General features: G+C 32.6%; 6 protein-coding genes across 6 annotated transcripts; 2 read left to right on the top strand and 4 right to left on the bottom strand.

Annotated features, from left to right (window-relative positions):
* Positions 1-486: 486 nt before the first annotated feature.
* TBLA0I01840 (uncharacterized protein) lies at positions 487-2679 on the top strand (the record flags this gene model as incomplete). Its single annotated transcript, XM_004182313.1, has 1 exon — positions 487-2679. The coding sequence occupies one exon, from the start codon at positions 487-489 to the stop codon at positions 2677-2679; it is 2193 nt and encodes a 730-aa protein (XP_004182361.1).
* A 245-nt stretch (positions 2680-2924) lies between these two features.
* On the bottom strand, positions 2925-4079 carry TBLA0I01850 (lysophospholipid acyltransferase family protein; the record flags this gene model as incomplete). Its single annotated transcript, XM_004182314.1, has 1 exon — positions 2925-4079. One exon carries the CDS (start codon positions 4077-4079, stop codon positions 2925-2927), a length of 1155 nt encoding a protein of 384 aa, XP_004182362.1.
* A 992-nt stretch (positions 4080-5071) lies between these two features.
* Positions 5072-6235, top strand: FAL1 (ATP-dependent RNA helicase FAL1; the record flags this gene model as incomplete). Its single annotated transcript, XM_004182315.1, has 1 exon — positions 5072-6235. The coding sequence occupies one exon, from the start codon at positions 5072-5074 to the stop codon at positions 6233-6235; it is 1164 nt and encodes a 387-aa protein (XP_004182363.1).
* A 70-nt stretch (positions 6236-6305) lies between these two features.
* On the bottom strand, positions 6306-7799 carry GIP1 (protein phosphatase regulator GIP1; the record flags this gene model as incomplete). The annotated part of the gene is made up of 1 exon (XM_004182316.1): positions 6306-7799. One exon carries the CDS (start codon positions 7797-7799, stop codon positions 6306-6308), a length of 1494 nt encoding a protein of 497 aa, XP_004182364.1.
* A 445-nt stretch (positions 7800-8244) lies between these two features.
* TBLA0I01880 (uncharacterized protein) lies at positions 8245-9648 on the bottom strand (the record flags this gene model as incomplete). The annotated part of the gene is made up of 1 exon (XM_004182317.1): positions 8245-9648. One exon carries the CDS (start codon positions 9646-9648, stop codon positions 8245-8247), a length of 1404 nt encoding a protein of 467 aa, XP_004182365.1.
* Positions 9649-10339: 691 nt separating this feature from the next.
* TBLA0I01890 (Zn(II)2Cys6 transcription factor) lies at positions 10340-12817 on the bottom strand (the record flags this gene model as incomplete). Its single annotated transcript, XM_004182318.1, has 1 exon — positions 10340-12817. The coding sequence occupies one exon, from the start codon at positions 12815-12817 to the stop codon at positions 10340-10342; it is 2478 nt and encodes an 825-aa protein (XP_004182366.1).
* Between the last annotated feature and the right edge of the window lie 320 nt (positions 12818-13137).

A 13137-nucleotide genomic window follows, 5' to 3' on the forward strand; every position in this document is an offset into this window, starting at 1 on the left:
AACAGATTATGGACTATCGCTATCATGACATTTTATATACCTATTTTTTTTACTTATTTAAACGTTTTGTCTCATACATACATTTTGCCTAACTTATTTTATACCCTCTTTGCAATAAATTTTTTACCAATATTTGCCTTCGAAATTTGTAGCCCTAACTAATTTTAAAGAATAAAAAAACATTCTACAATGCCTAAAATAAAATTACAGTTTTTCTAAAGCACTCAGATCTCCCGAATTTGTCCCTGAAATAGCTAAAATAGGAAATTATAACTCCGAGACATTGAACGAGGACAAAGCCCATCTCAATACGAATTTTAGAAAAAAAAAAAATAAAAGATTATGTAAATAAATAATTTTTTTATATTGTATTACAAGAATGTTAGATGAAAAAGGGGTCAATTGAAAAACAGTATGCATTCTGAGGAAAAAAGTGTACTGAATCAGCTTTAGTAAATTATTCATACTTAACCCGATTCTACTTTAATGTGGAGATTTTCAATTGGGTTGCTATACGACCTGATTTTTATGGTAATATGGTTTTGTGTACAATTACAATGGAAAGTTTTTATTTTTCTCTTGGGACCATGCAGAATGATAATAAGCACATTTACTGACTCAATTCCTATATGGTTGGATGATAAATATCAACTTCATGATGATTATAAAATTTTATCTTATTCAAGTACGGAAATTTTAGCATATATTAGGTCTGTGAGGAAAAATGAATTTCATGGTTGGGATATTTTTACTCAAAATGTCTTCTTACAACCAGATAGCCTACTATTGATTTATATTAGGCCCCTAGCCTATCAAAAGGGTCAATATCAATTAGAGACATATACTTATAAAGATATATACGAATTCGTACTCCGATTGAGTTATGTTTTACATTTTCAATATTCGATATGCCCAGGTGATCGTATCGGAATTATTTTTACAAATAAGCCTCTATTTATCTTGTTATGGTTAGCATTATGGAATATTGGTGCATTGCCCGTTTGCTTTGAAAGTAGTAAAGAGGATTATCAGTTATTAGAAGAATCAATAAAATTGTCAAGTATTTCACAATTATTTATTGACCCAGAATTAAGTTCTTTTATTAGAAAAATTACTAATACTTCGAAATTAAGATCGATTAAATTTAATAATATTCATGAGCAAGATTTAATGAAAATCTTATTGAGTCCAAATTCACCAATTTTTTTACAAAATCAAACGAAGAGAAATTCCAAATTAGGGAATGACTTAAATAGTGGAATTATATTTATTAAATATTCAAATTTAAATGTACCACCATCACAAATTAAGATACGATTGAAAAATATTTCTTGGAGAAAGATTGGATTAAGCTATAAATTGTTTAGTAATATCCTAAAGATTGATCATAAAAGTATAGTATTTACAACTGTGCCATTATACCATGCAAGATCATCTATGTTATGTGTTTGGACTACTATATTACAAGGTGGTTGTACTGCAATTGGCCATTCATTTACCACAAACACTTTTTGGAAGCAAGTATTTATGACTCAGGCAACTCATATCCAGTACTCTGGTGAATTATGCAGATATTTGCTAAATACTCCACCTTCCACGTATGATAATTTACAAAAAACTCAAATTGCTTACGGTACTGGATTAAGAAAAGATATTTGGATGAAATTTAAAAATAGATTTCATATTCAATCCATCGGAGAGTATTACGAAAAATTTGATGATAATTCAATTTTGACACCCATTAATTTCCAATCAAATGAACGAAATATAGGTTCTTGTAGAAGCCATGGATTATTATTGACGTTTATTTTATCATTTTCTCATAAAATGATTGATATCTCTCAAATCGAGTATTCAAATAAAGAATATAATAATGGCTCTAATTCTTCCATTTCTGTTTCTACAGATAATTCTAATGTTTTTGAAATAGAAATAAACCATTACAAAAATATTATACGGCAGAATCAAAATAAAAAATTACAGACTGGTAATCCATCATGGTTAATAACACATGTATTTTCACCTACACAAAAGAAGGAAGCTTTAAAAAACCATCAACACCCAGAAAATAATATTTCAAATGATAAAGAATATCAATCCGACTTAATCTTATCAAATCTGTTTAATTATAATGATATGTGGATAAAAAATTCAGATATTTTCACTATTGATAGAATAAATAAATCTTGGTATTTACAGGATACAAACCAGAATGAATTTTTTATTAATAATCAGTTAATTCTATCTATTAAAATTGAAGATGAATTTTATAATTATGGATATAAAAATATTTTTCAAGTTATAATTATTGGTAAACAAATTCAAGAAAAATTGTTTAATGTTGCATATATTAAATTAAATAATCATCCAGAAGACAGAAAGGGGAAAACTAAAAACTTGGCACACATGGAACAAACTATCGAAAATTTCCTTAACAGTATAAGACATCAATTAGCAAAAAGATTACTTCCAGAAGAAATACCTCAGTTTATAAAAATTGTCGATGAGTTCAAATTAACTGATGATTATTTCATCTCTAAGGAGTATTATAAATTACAAGAGGAATTTCCATTCGGTAGTATGAAACGTTGGAATGAGTTAATTTCTCTTAATGACGAAAATAATGAAAAAGTATTTAGGTTAAATCAGGTACGGTACTTATACAAATTGACATCATGAATGGAAGAATCAAATTATAACTTAAATCTTATCTAAATTAAAATTACGATTAAAATTGTTTCAAATTAAAGTTATATGAATATGAAATAATATGTATTATATATAATTTTTTTTATTTGTATATTTAAATATATGTGCATTTCAAAAGAAAAAAAAATTCAATAAAGCCATAATGCAATGAAAAATGAATTTTATTATAGTTATTATTATTATTATTTTTATTTGTTTTTAGTTTGTCATAGGCCTTAGAAAAGTAGTTTGTAGAATAGATAAGTAATAATGATACCACATATTGGTAACATCATAACCATTGCGACTTCTGAACTATTGATCTTAAAATCATCAATTATTTGATCACTCAATGATGGATCTGAACCAAAATGGCCAGTTTCATAATACTTTATCAATCTTTGATCTTTTTCTTGCCAAACTTTGAATAACCATTCTGTAAATTCTTCAATAGAATCTAATGGTATCTCATTTAATTTAAAAGCTCTTATGTGGATATCAACCAATTTTGGTGGTTTACCTTCAAGGAAAATATTCTTCATTGTATAAATTAATTCACCATACTCATGTTTTTTCACGCCAGAATAACCTATAGTTACATCATATACCACATCTAAACTTGGTTTCAAACTTTCTAATGAATAATATAACCCTGTGGCATGAGGTAGAAGGCAACATTCAAAGCCCTTTCTATCAATTTTTTTAGCATAACGATCACTCTTAGATCTTGTATTTTTACTTAAATTAGTACCTTCTGGGAAAAGCAAAAGACAATAAGGCCAACGAATCACTTCTTGATCTTTACATTCTTTATGTTTGATTACTTCTTTTGCAATTGGACCTGTACCAAATGAATTTTCGTTCATATTATTTAAATATTTATTCATGGTAACTTTATCATTTTCCCAATGTCTCTTCAAAAAAATAAAGTTATAATTTTTCATACCACCCCCAATGACTGGGATTTTCGATAAAGATTCTTTTAACATAATGACTACATTACCTGCTAGGTCAGAAGTATAACATAACCACCAAAGAAATATCCAATCTGTATAAATCTGATGGTTTGCTATCATAACTGAATTTGGTAACAATTTAGAAATAATTCTACGTTTTTTAGGATCTTTAATAATTGAACCTGATGGAATTGAATCTTTCTCGGTTGTAATTCTAACAGATGAAGGAGCAAAGATTGTCAAAATTGACATAATTAAAGAGACAAATGCAGTTTCTGTATGATCTATGTATCTTTGTCTTTTGTTAGGATTGTTTCTATAAAGTAGTTTAATGATACATTGGGACCCGAAGATCATAACACATCCTTGAACAGATATAATAATTGACAGAATTGGGGTAATTACGCGTCTTATTGACTTGGCGATTGTTGACATGATCAAAATTTTATAGCTAGTTGATACTTTTAAGTAGGTTATAAATATTAGTTTTTAAATTAACCACAAACTCCTTTTTGAATGGACCATGTTGTACCTTTAGTTAAATACCTTTAACTAGCCTAGTTCCTTTAGCCTCAGTCGGATCTCTCCGAGGAAATAAACCGAGATGATCGCGCAACACAGACTAGTGCGGAGGAAGAGGGCAGGAGGTGAGGGGATACGTTAGTTCACAGTGAGTATCAGTAACATACTTTTGTCAAAATATTAGCAGTTATATAGCTTGATTAGTTTAAGGAGAAAGTAATCGTTTATCTTTCAAATAAAACAGCTTTAATAGCCAAGTTGGATTGATCAATAACACGAAACAAGAAGTTATGAGCCCCCCCCCCCTCTTTGCTTTTTGTTGAGATAATTCGGATATCTGAAATTGTTTATAAAAAAAAAAACATCTCTTAAATACATAAAAAAATAATAAAATAAAACTAAATCTATTTCTAGTTAGGTGAGAAAAACATAATTTTGTTTGATTGCACACAATATTAGGGTTCGTAGATTATTTCTAATGCGATCCTTTTATTTAGTTTGCAAAGAAAGACTTCTCTTTTTTTTTGATGAAATCCACTTATAAGTATATCACTACAACTTTAATAGATATACTTTGCAAGGGCCTTATTTTTTTTAGCAAGAAACAAATCAGAAATTGAGGCAGTATTGAGTGGATACAATATATATTTTGAATATGAATCCATCATATACAATGTCTTGAGTATTTACTTTCTCTTTTCGGATATCACTATTTAGATTAATAGCGTGAAAATTTGATGATATAGAAAAAAAAAAAAAAATAAAAAGCGATGAGCTATATGTTTATATTTTAAAATAGCTAACTAACAACTCTTGTATTATATAAATTAAGTATTATTAAAGTTCAATTTATTCCAGCAAAATAAGTTCAAATAAATCAAATCTCTCACAAAGCAATATTCAAAATGTCATTTAATAGAGAATCCGATAAACAATTAAAATTCAAAACATCCAAGAAACTTAAAATTTCATCTAGTTTTGAATCTATGAAATTAAAAGATGATTTACTTCGAGGTATTTATTCTTATGGATTTGAAGCGCCATCTGCTATTCAATCTCGTGCCATCACTCAAATAATATCAGGTAAAGATGTAATTGCTCAAGCACAATCTGGGACAGGTAAAACAGCTACTTTCACCATTGGTATGTTACAAGCCATTGATTTAAAAAATAAAGATTTACAAGCATTAATATTATCACCCACAAGAGAATTAGCTAGTCAAATCCATCAAGTAGTGAGTAATCTAGGAGATTATATGAATGTTCAATCGTTTGCCATTACAGGTGGTAAAACCATGAAAGATGATATTAAAAAGATACAAAGGAATGGTTGTCAAGTAGTTAGTGGTACACCAGGTAGAGTCTTAGATATGTTTAAAAGACAAATGTTGAAAAGTAGGAATATCAAGATGTTAATATTAGATGAAGCAGATGAATTATTAAGTGAAACATTAGGTTTTAAACAACAAATTTATGATATTTTCACAAAACTTCCACCAAGTTGTCAAGTTGTTGTGGTAAGTGCCACTATGAATAAAGATATTTTAGAAATTACTAAAAAATTTATGAATGATCCCGTGAAAATTTTGGTTAAAAGAGATGAAATATCATTAGAGGGGATTAAACAATATTATGTTAATGTGGAAAGAGAAGAATGGAAATTTGATACTTTATGTGATTTATATGATTCCTTAACGATAACGCAATGTGTTATATTTTGCAATAGTAAGAAAAAAGTGGATTGGCTTTCACAAAAATTAATTCAAAATAATTTTGCGATTGTTTCCATGCATGGTGATATGGAACAAGATGAAAGAGATCGAGTGATGAATGAATTTAGAACGGGGCAATCAAGAGTATTAGTCTCTACGGATGTTTGGGCACGTGGGATTGATGTTCAACAAGTATCATTAGTTATTAATTATGATTTATGTGAGAACTTGGAAAATTATATTCATCGTATTGGTAGAAGTGGGAGATTTGGTAGAAAAGGTATTGCTATTAATTTTATTACCAAGAATGATGTTTTACTTTTAAAACAAATTGAAAAAATTATCAAATTAAGATAAAACCTGTACCAAGTAATCTTTCAGAATTATGTTAAGCTCTTATATAGATTAGATATATATATAAACATAACTATGCAATGTTCAACTTATAATCATCGATTTGCTTGCGTCTTATTTTCCAATATTCGTTACCTTGTTTATCTTTCATCATTTCTCTAATTCCGAATTGTAAGACAAATGAATCCATTCCAATTTGATCGGATTGTTGAGCATTTTCATATTCTACTTGAGCTCTTGAATTTAATTTTGTCTTTAAAATCGATTTTGGTTCATGATTTTCTCTATGAGAATAAAAACTTGTCTCTGGTTTAATTTTGGAAGCTTCATAAACAAATAAAGAAGAATTCTTGTTAAATTTAATTTTATTTTTATCAAGTTTTATGGAATTGTTATGTTTACGAGGTGGAGCAGTGAAATATCTTTCTTCTTTTTTATAATTTCTTGGAATGGTTTCCATGAAAAATTCTTTATCTTTAAAAGTGATTTGTTTATCTTTAGACACTTTTAAATTATAAGATTCCAAATCTTTTTCAGTAAGAGTACCTTTTTTAAAACCTTCAGTGATTTGATTGATCTTTGTATTTTCATTTCTAAAAGTGGGGATAGTATATATTTTGGAGATTGATTGAGAACAAATTGATGAAGATAGATTGGAAACTTCTGTGAATTCACTTTCCGAATAAGTAGAGGATGAATAGAGTGAGATTGTACTGCCATCTTCATCTTCATTGTTATCATCCTCGTCCTCGTCATTATCATTATTCTCGCCTTCTTCGTCCTCCTCTGTATACCCTTCTCTTTTATCATTCTTATGATTTAATTTTCTCTTTTTAAATGAAATTTCTTTAGAATTTTCCATATCAAGAATAACTTTTAAATTATTATTTAATTTTGTATAAGGTCTATATCCCTTTTCATCATGCATGATACCTGCAAATAAATCTTCCAATTCCTTTGGAGTGGATCTAAATTTCTCTGAACAAGATAAGATTCGAATTGAATTGTTATTATTTGAATTTTGTAAACTATTACTCATTATTCGAATACTCTGAGATGTTGATGCAGAGGTCAATTTATTAAGTTCTTTTGAATCTTTATTCACTTTGAATTTGCCCTTTACATGTTGTTTGAAATCTTTTAAAGTTTTCCTTTTAGCAGAGATTGTGTTGTTATTTGTTTCATAAATATTTTCATTTTCATTTTCATTTTCATTTTCATTTTCATGTTCATTTACAGTTTCAGTTGCAGTTGCATTTTCATTTTCATTTGCAGTTGCATTTTCATTTTCATTTGCATTTTCATTTGCATTTCCATTTTCATTTGAAATAGTATTGTTAATTTTGTTGTTGTTTTGAATAGTGTTATGTAAAATAAGATAGTTTTCGTTATGGTTAGCCAAAGGTTTATTCGAATTGTCTTCTTTGGGGAGTAAATGGTTCAATACTATTTTAAAGGGGTTTCTCTTGGGTTGTTTTGTTTGGATTGGTTTGTATAAGTTAATTTTAAGTTTCTCTTCATTACTATTTTCAAAGAGGGAATTATTTTCAATAGCAAAAGAAGACATTGTGCTTGCTTGAAGGCGCAGGTGAGGTGGGGTAGGATGGGATAAAATATAAATTTGGTGTAGTGTGGTAGAGAATATATTTTGTCTAATTGTGCATATATATATATATATATGTATAGGGCATTAAAACTTTTATATTTATAATTTGTGTCGGCGGATACGTAGAGGGTTATCTATATTCCGACGCGCAAACATTTGTGACACGCCCCCTGGATGGGGAGAAGACGCAAATTAATAATAATAGTAGCAAAGTATAGTATAGTAAAGTAAAGTGTCTACAAATATTTTTTAAAAAATAGGAAGAAAAAAATACAAATGAATATATAATATATGAGATGATGGGGTATGTAATGATATAGTGAAGTGTGTAATGATAAATGACAATGGATTGCATCTGCATCTGCATCTGCATCTGCATCTGCGTGTGTGTGCATGCAATATTTTTTTAGTAATCTGAATCTGAATCAGCATGCAATAGGAAAGCTCCTCTTAGTTTTTGTCTTGAACCATCGCTATGCAATAAAGGGTCATCGTTGACAACAACAGGAATATCTGGAGGAGCGACAATTGCAGATCCAATCAAAGTTTGGAGATCTATGTTTGCTGGGATGTCGACAACATCGTAGCCTGGGGCAGGAGTGACGATATCGGTTTGTTTTGTATATATGTAGTTGGAATCCACGAATGAATTACAATCCCATTCTTGTGTTGGGGAGGAAAGGGCGGTGGAGATTGCAGTGGAGAGTTCTGTGGGTGAGACTCTAGTGAGAGAGCCGCCAGGGTATTGACCCAAGGGACACTCGTCTTTGAAATCGGAATCTGAATCGAAATCGGAAGAGAAGCCAGACGATTCTGAATCGGAGTCAGAATAGACAAGAGATGTACTTGGTAACGGTAGGATACTGCGAGCCAATTTGGGGACCGAGGATTCTGCAGACACAGCAATACATTGAACGACTTCTTCATCAAATCGAACATGGCGTGGTTGTGGGGAGTTTGAAAACGAATTCGAAAGTGAATGTAAAAGCGAATGTGAGAGTGAATCTGATTGAAATTCCAATTGAGAATCCAGCTGAGAATCCAGTTGAGATTCTACATCTGAATCTGAATCTTCCACAGTACACGTCCCCTGGGCAGAATTAGCCCGAATCAACATTCTTAGACGTGTACTGATCTGTCTATCTCTCCGTCTACGCAACTTCCACACGGAGGCTTCCCGTATGGCTTGTCTCATGGGTCTCGCCTTAAGAATAGGTCTTGGAACCTGACGAGTAGTGGTGGTCTTCGTCGTGATGGTTCCCCTACACGTATCATCATGCGTAGCACTTGGTGTATCACTTTGTGTAATGCCTTGAGAAGTAAGTGCGGGCCCATAGAGCCAAGTCACATCGGAATCCTTGGCCCAATTGATAGTGGCAGGTGGCACAGTGTTCAACCTATTACGTTGTTGGGCCCATGTACGCCAACATGCATTGGCCAACCTGGCTGCTCTAGCAGGAGGTAGCGGAGGTGATAGCGCCGCGCGCTGTGCGGCAAGACACCACCAAGTGGCAGCAAGTTCTTCTTCATCTTGCCAACGATGTGAAAGATAATCCACATGTGAAGGGACTGTGCTGCTTAACGACGAATCATCACAGGGACGAGGAATATGGTAATTAGAGGAAATGAAATGCGAATTGTGACGGGGACTATTTCCAGGAGGGTGGTGAGGACTATTGTTGTTGGCCATGTGGTGGTGGATAGGGTGGCGGTATGTTTTGTAATAATAGCAGTGATGGTAGAAAGCAAAAGCAAAAGCAGACACAAAAACAAAAGCAAAAGCAAAGGCAGAAAGTGGCACCAACGGCATTATGTTGTATATGTGTTAGGACGGCCCTGTTATATATACAAGCTGCATGGCTGTTCCAGGGTCCTGGAGAATGCCGCCCTTGCTTATTTTTTCCCCCGCGTCCGCCATCACGCCGTCTTCCCCCCGATGCTGTGCCGATGACGGCGCCCGATCGGGCAGCTCTCGCCCGGCGAATGCGGGGAAAAAGAAACGGGCAGACAGACCAGAGCGCGGAGAAATTCTCGCAGAATCTTATGCCGATTCCGCCGCATCTCAGCCTGAACGATCGGATCCGAACGAATCTGCTGTGAGATCATATTACATCTATGCGATTTTGCAATTTTTCTTTGGTGTCAGAGATGCCAGTATTGGCCATCACAATTGGTGTTGGTGCTAATGTTTGTGCTAACGTTTGTACTAACGTTTGTACTACCGTTTGCGCTACGCTGTGCGCTACACTCTGTGCATGGCAAATAGTGTCTGGTCTGTCGGTCTGTCGGTCTGTCTCTCAATCACTCAGTCAGTCGTCGCCGGTAGATTACGCCTACATCTATACACTACTATACAGTACGCCCGATGCATCGTTATTATCTTGTCAATGTATACTTTTGATTGAGTCTAGTACATCTATATAATTACAAAACCACAAAACACTGTGCCGCACTATACTACGGGATATCCTACACGCTTTACGCCCCAGGTTTTATTATTATTACCATATTAATACATCTTCGGTCTTTACCCCTTCGTCGGTGTTATTTCGTTTATCTTGTTCGCCTTGCTTTTGTTCATGTTCTTGTTCTCGCGATGCTGCTGCTGCTGCCGTTGTTGCTGTTGTTGTTAATTGTGTTTCATCCGAATTGTCTTGTTTTTGAATCCCCCACAAATTCTCCAATTTCCTCAAATTATACTCACTTAGTCGATTGAATTTATCACGGTTCATTCTATAGTAATTCCGGATGATTTCAATACTCGTTGTATCTTCAACACTCACATTCATGCCGCATAAAGATATGGCAAAATTGCAATAACAACTACGGGTGTTCATCTTGGTCTCATCTTGTTGCAAGTTGAAAATTTCAAAATATTTCAAAACACGTCGTATCACTTGTTGTACCATAGCATTTGTGTTTTCCAATTTCATAATCTTTAATTGTACAATCAGCAAGAACGATAGAACTTGCACTTGATGTGTGATGTCATACCACGACACGTAGACGTCTTTGTCATCTACGTTCAATCGATCGATAGCATTATCATGGATCCCACTGTTTAATGGATGAGATGGACTTTCCAAGGGGATGATACCGCTCTTATCGATAAATTGATATTCCAATTGTTTATCGATTTCCACCAGGATTTTGGAGATTTCGAAAAAATTTACACCATTATCGTCGTCCGTAGTGCCCTTGCTGGCCACCCTTAATTTATGTAAGCATTGCAAAACTCTTTTAATCACAAGATCGAAATCCTCTCTGTGGCCACGTAACAGATTAAACCCATTCAATTGAGTAATCACATTCAAATTCTTCAACGATTCCATATATTCGTAATCATTACTAGAATCGAAAATTATCTCTATATCATTCAAATCACTCAACGATCCTCCAAGTTCCGTACTGATGCTGGCAAATGTTTCCATGATTTTGAACCAGCATCGTGATAGATTCAATACTTTGGAATTCCGTATCGAAGAATCATTTTTTGTGGTTGTCTCCTTATTTAATCGTTTAAATAACCCAACAACGTTTTTCAATCTCAATCTCCATTGATTATCCATTGTATGTATACAATCCCACGTCAATAGCATCATCGTCAATATTATAGATTCAATCTTATCCTCAGCACCTTCTACTTCTGCCAGAATGTTATCCAATAGATTCAAACAATTGTTCAAGTATACACCATAATTCTTGTTATCTTCCCCCTCACCATTCAATCGATACAAACTCGATGCACCAATGGCTAATATTGCAGACATCAGATATGGTTCGTATTTGGCAAACGAAAGGAAAATATCTTTCAATGGGTTTGGTTGGTTTTCAAAAAATGGTGAGATAATATTTAATACTTGATTGACAAAAAATTTCATATATTTTAAATGTTGTTTTTCAACGGGGAAAGTTTCTTCGAGATTGATATTAAATTGAATGACATCTTTAGAACAAATAGAATTGGGAATATGTGTGTGGATCTTGCCCATGTTATTATTAATACTATTATTATCGTACACATCGATCGCCACACCATTATTCAAAGAAATATAATCATTCAATTTCATATTGATGATATCGTTTAAATCTTGTAATAACGATTGAGAATCATCATTACTTAGGAAATAATTATGTGTAAGAGGGTTGGCCACTTGTTTTGGTGGTGATGCACTTGCTGTAGTATGTTGTAAGGGACTCAAATCAATATTGTTTAAAATATCACTTGCTCTTGTAGCAGTCATTACTGGTACAGCAGCAGTAGTAGTGGTGGTGGTGGGAAGTTTCGATTCACTAAGTGACCTCGACTCACTAATAGATTTAGATTTCGTCTTTGTTGTCGTCTGTTGTTGTTGTGTGGGACTCGTAGTACTATTTCTTTTCTTGTTTTTAGGGTTCAAAATATATATACATGATCTATTCAATCTGGAACATTGCCAACATATAGGTTTGGTTTCATCACATTTCATTCTTCTCTTTTTACATTCGGTGCACCCATTTCTAGAATATTTTCTCTTGATGACTTTACCCTTTTCATTCTTCACGGTGGAACTCACATCCGTCTTAATGGATGCCTTTGGGGCAGTGTTGGTTTCTGTTAGTTGTTGGTTCACATTCATATTATTGACAGAATTCATCATATCCATAACAGTGGAAAATTCATTCAATTCCAAATCCAAATCAGGTGACGTGTTTGTTGTATTACTTTGAATTGAGTTACCCAGGAAACTTTGGTTAAATAATTCTTCCACAGGTGACGTTGATGGAGAGGTTTTATTTATGGAAATATCTTTTGGATTGCCAAATGTGGTGATGGATTGTAGAATTGGAGAATTGATAGTAGTCAAAGATATATTGGAATCATTAGTAGTAAGGGGATGATTACTGTTATTACTACTACTATTGCTACTACTGCTACTCTTTTCAAATAACGAATTCAATCTCTGTTGGTCAATGGTTGAAGAGGATTGATTCGACATGTCCATGTTAAAATAGTATAGATTTACAAGTGTGACTAATAATTTGTCCTTTTTTTTTTTCGTTAAATAGCTCTATGTGATGGGAATTTGTTGTATGTTGCAAATTACCATGTAAAAAGAAAAAAAAATGGATCTAATTCCCCTGGGAAAATTATAAGATACAATAAAATAAAATAAATATAAAGAACTATAAGCAAATCCCTATGGAAGAATTCAATCGAGTGGGATTAGATAATCAGTTTGCAACAAACAAAAAAAAAAATGACAATATGGTTGTGTAATACGCCTGTGAAATACGCCTGTGAAATGTATTTTGCAAA

The sequence above is a fragment of the Henningerozyma blattae genome, chromosome 9, assembly GCF_000315915.1.
Source record: "Henningerozyma blattae CBS 6284 chromosome 9, complete genome".
Lineage (NCBI taxonomy): Eukaryota > Fungi > Ascomycota > Saccharomycetes > Saccharomycetales > Saccharomycetaceae > Henningerozyma > Henningerozyma blattae.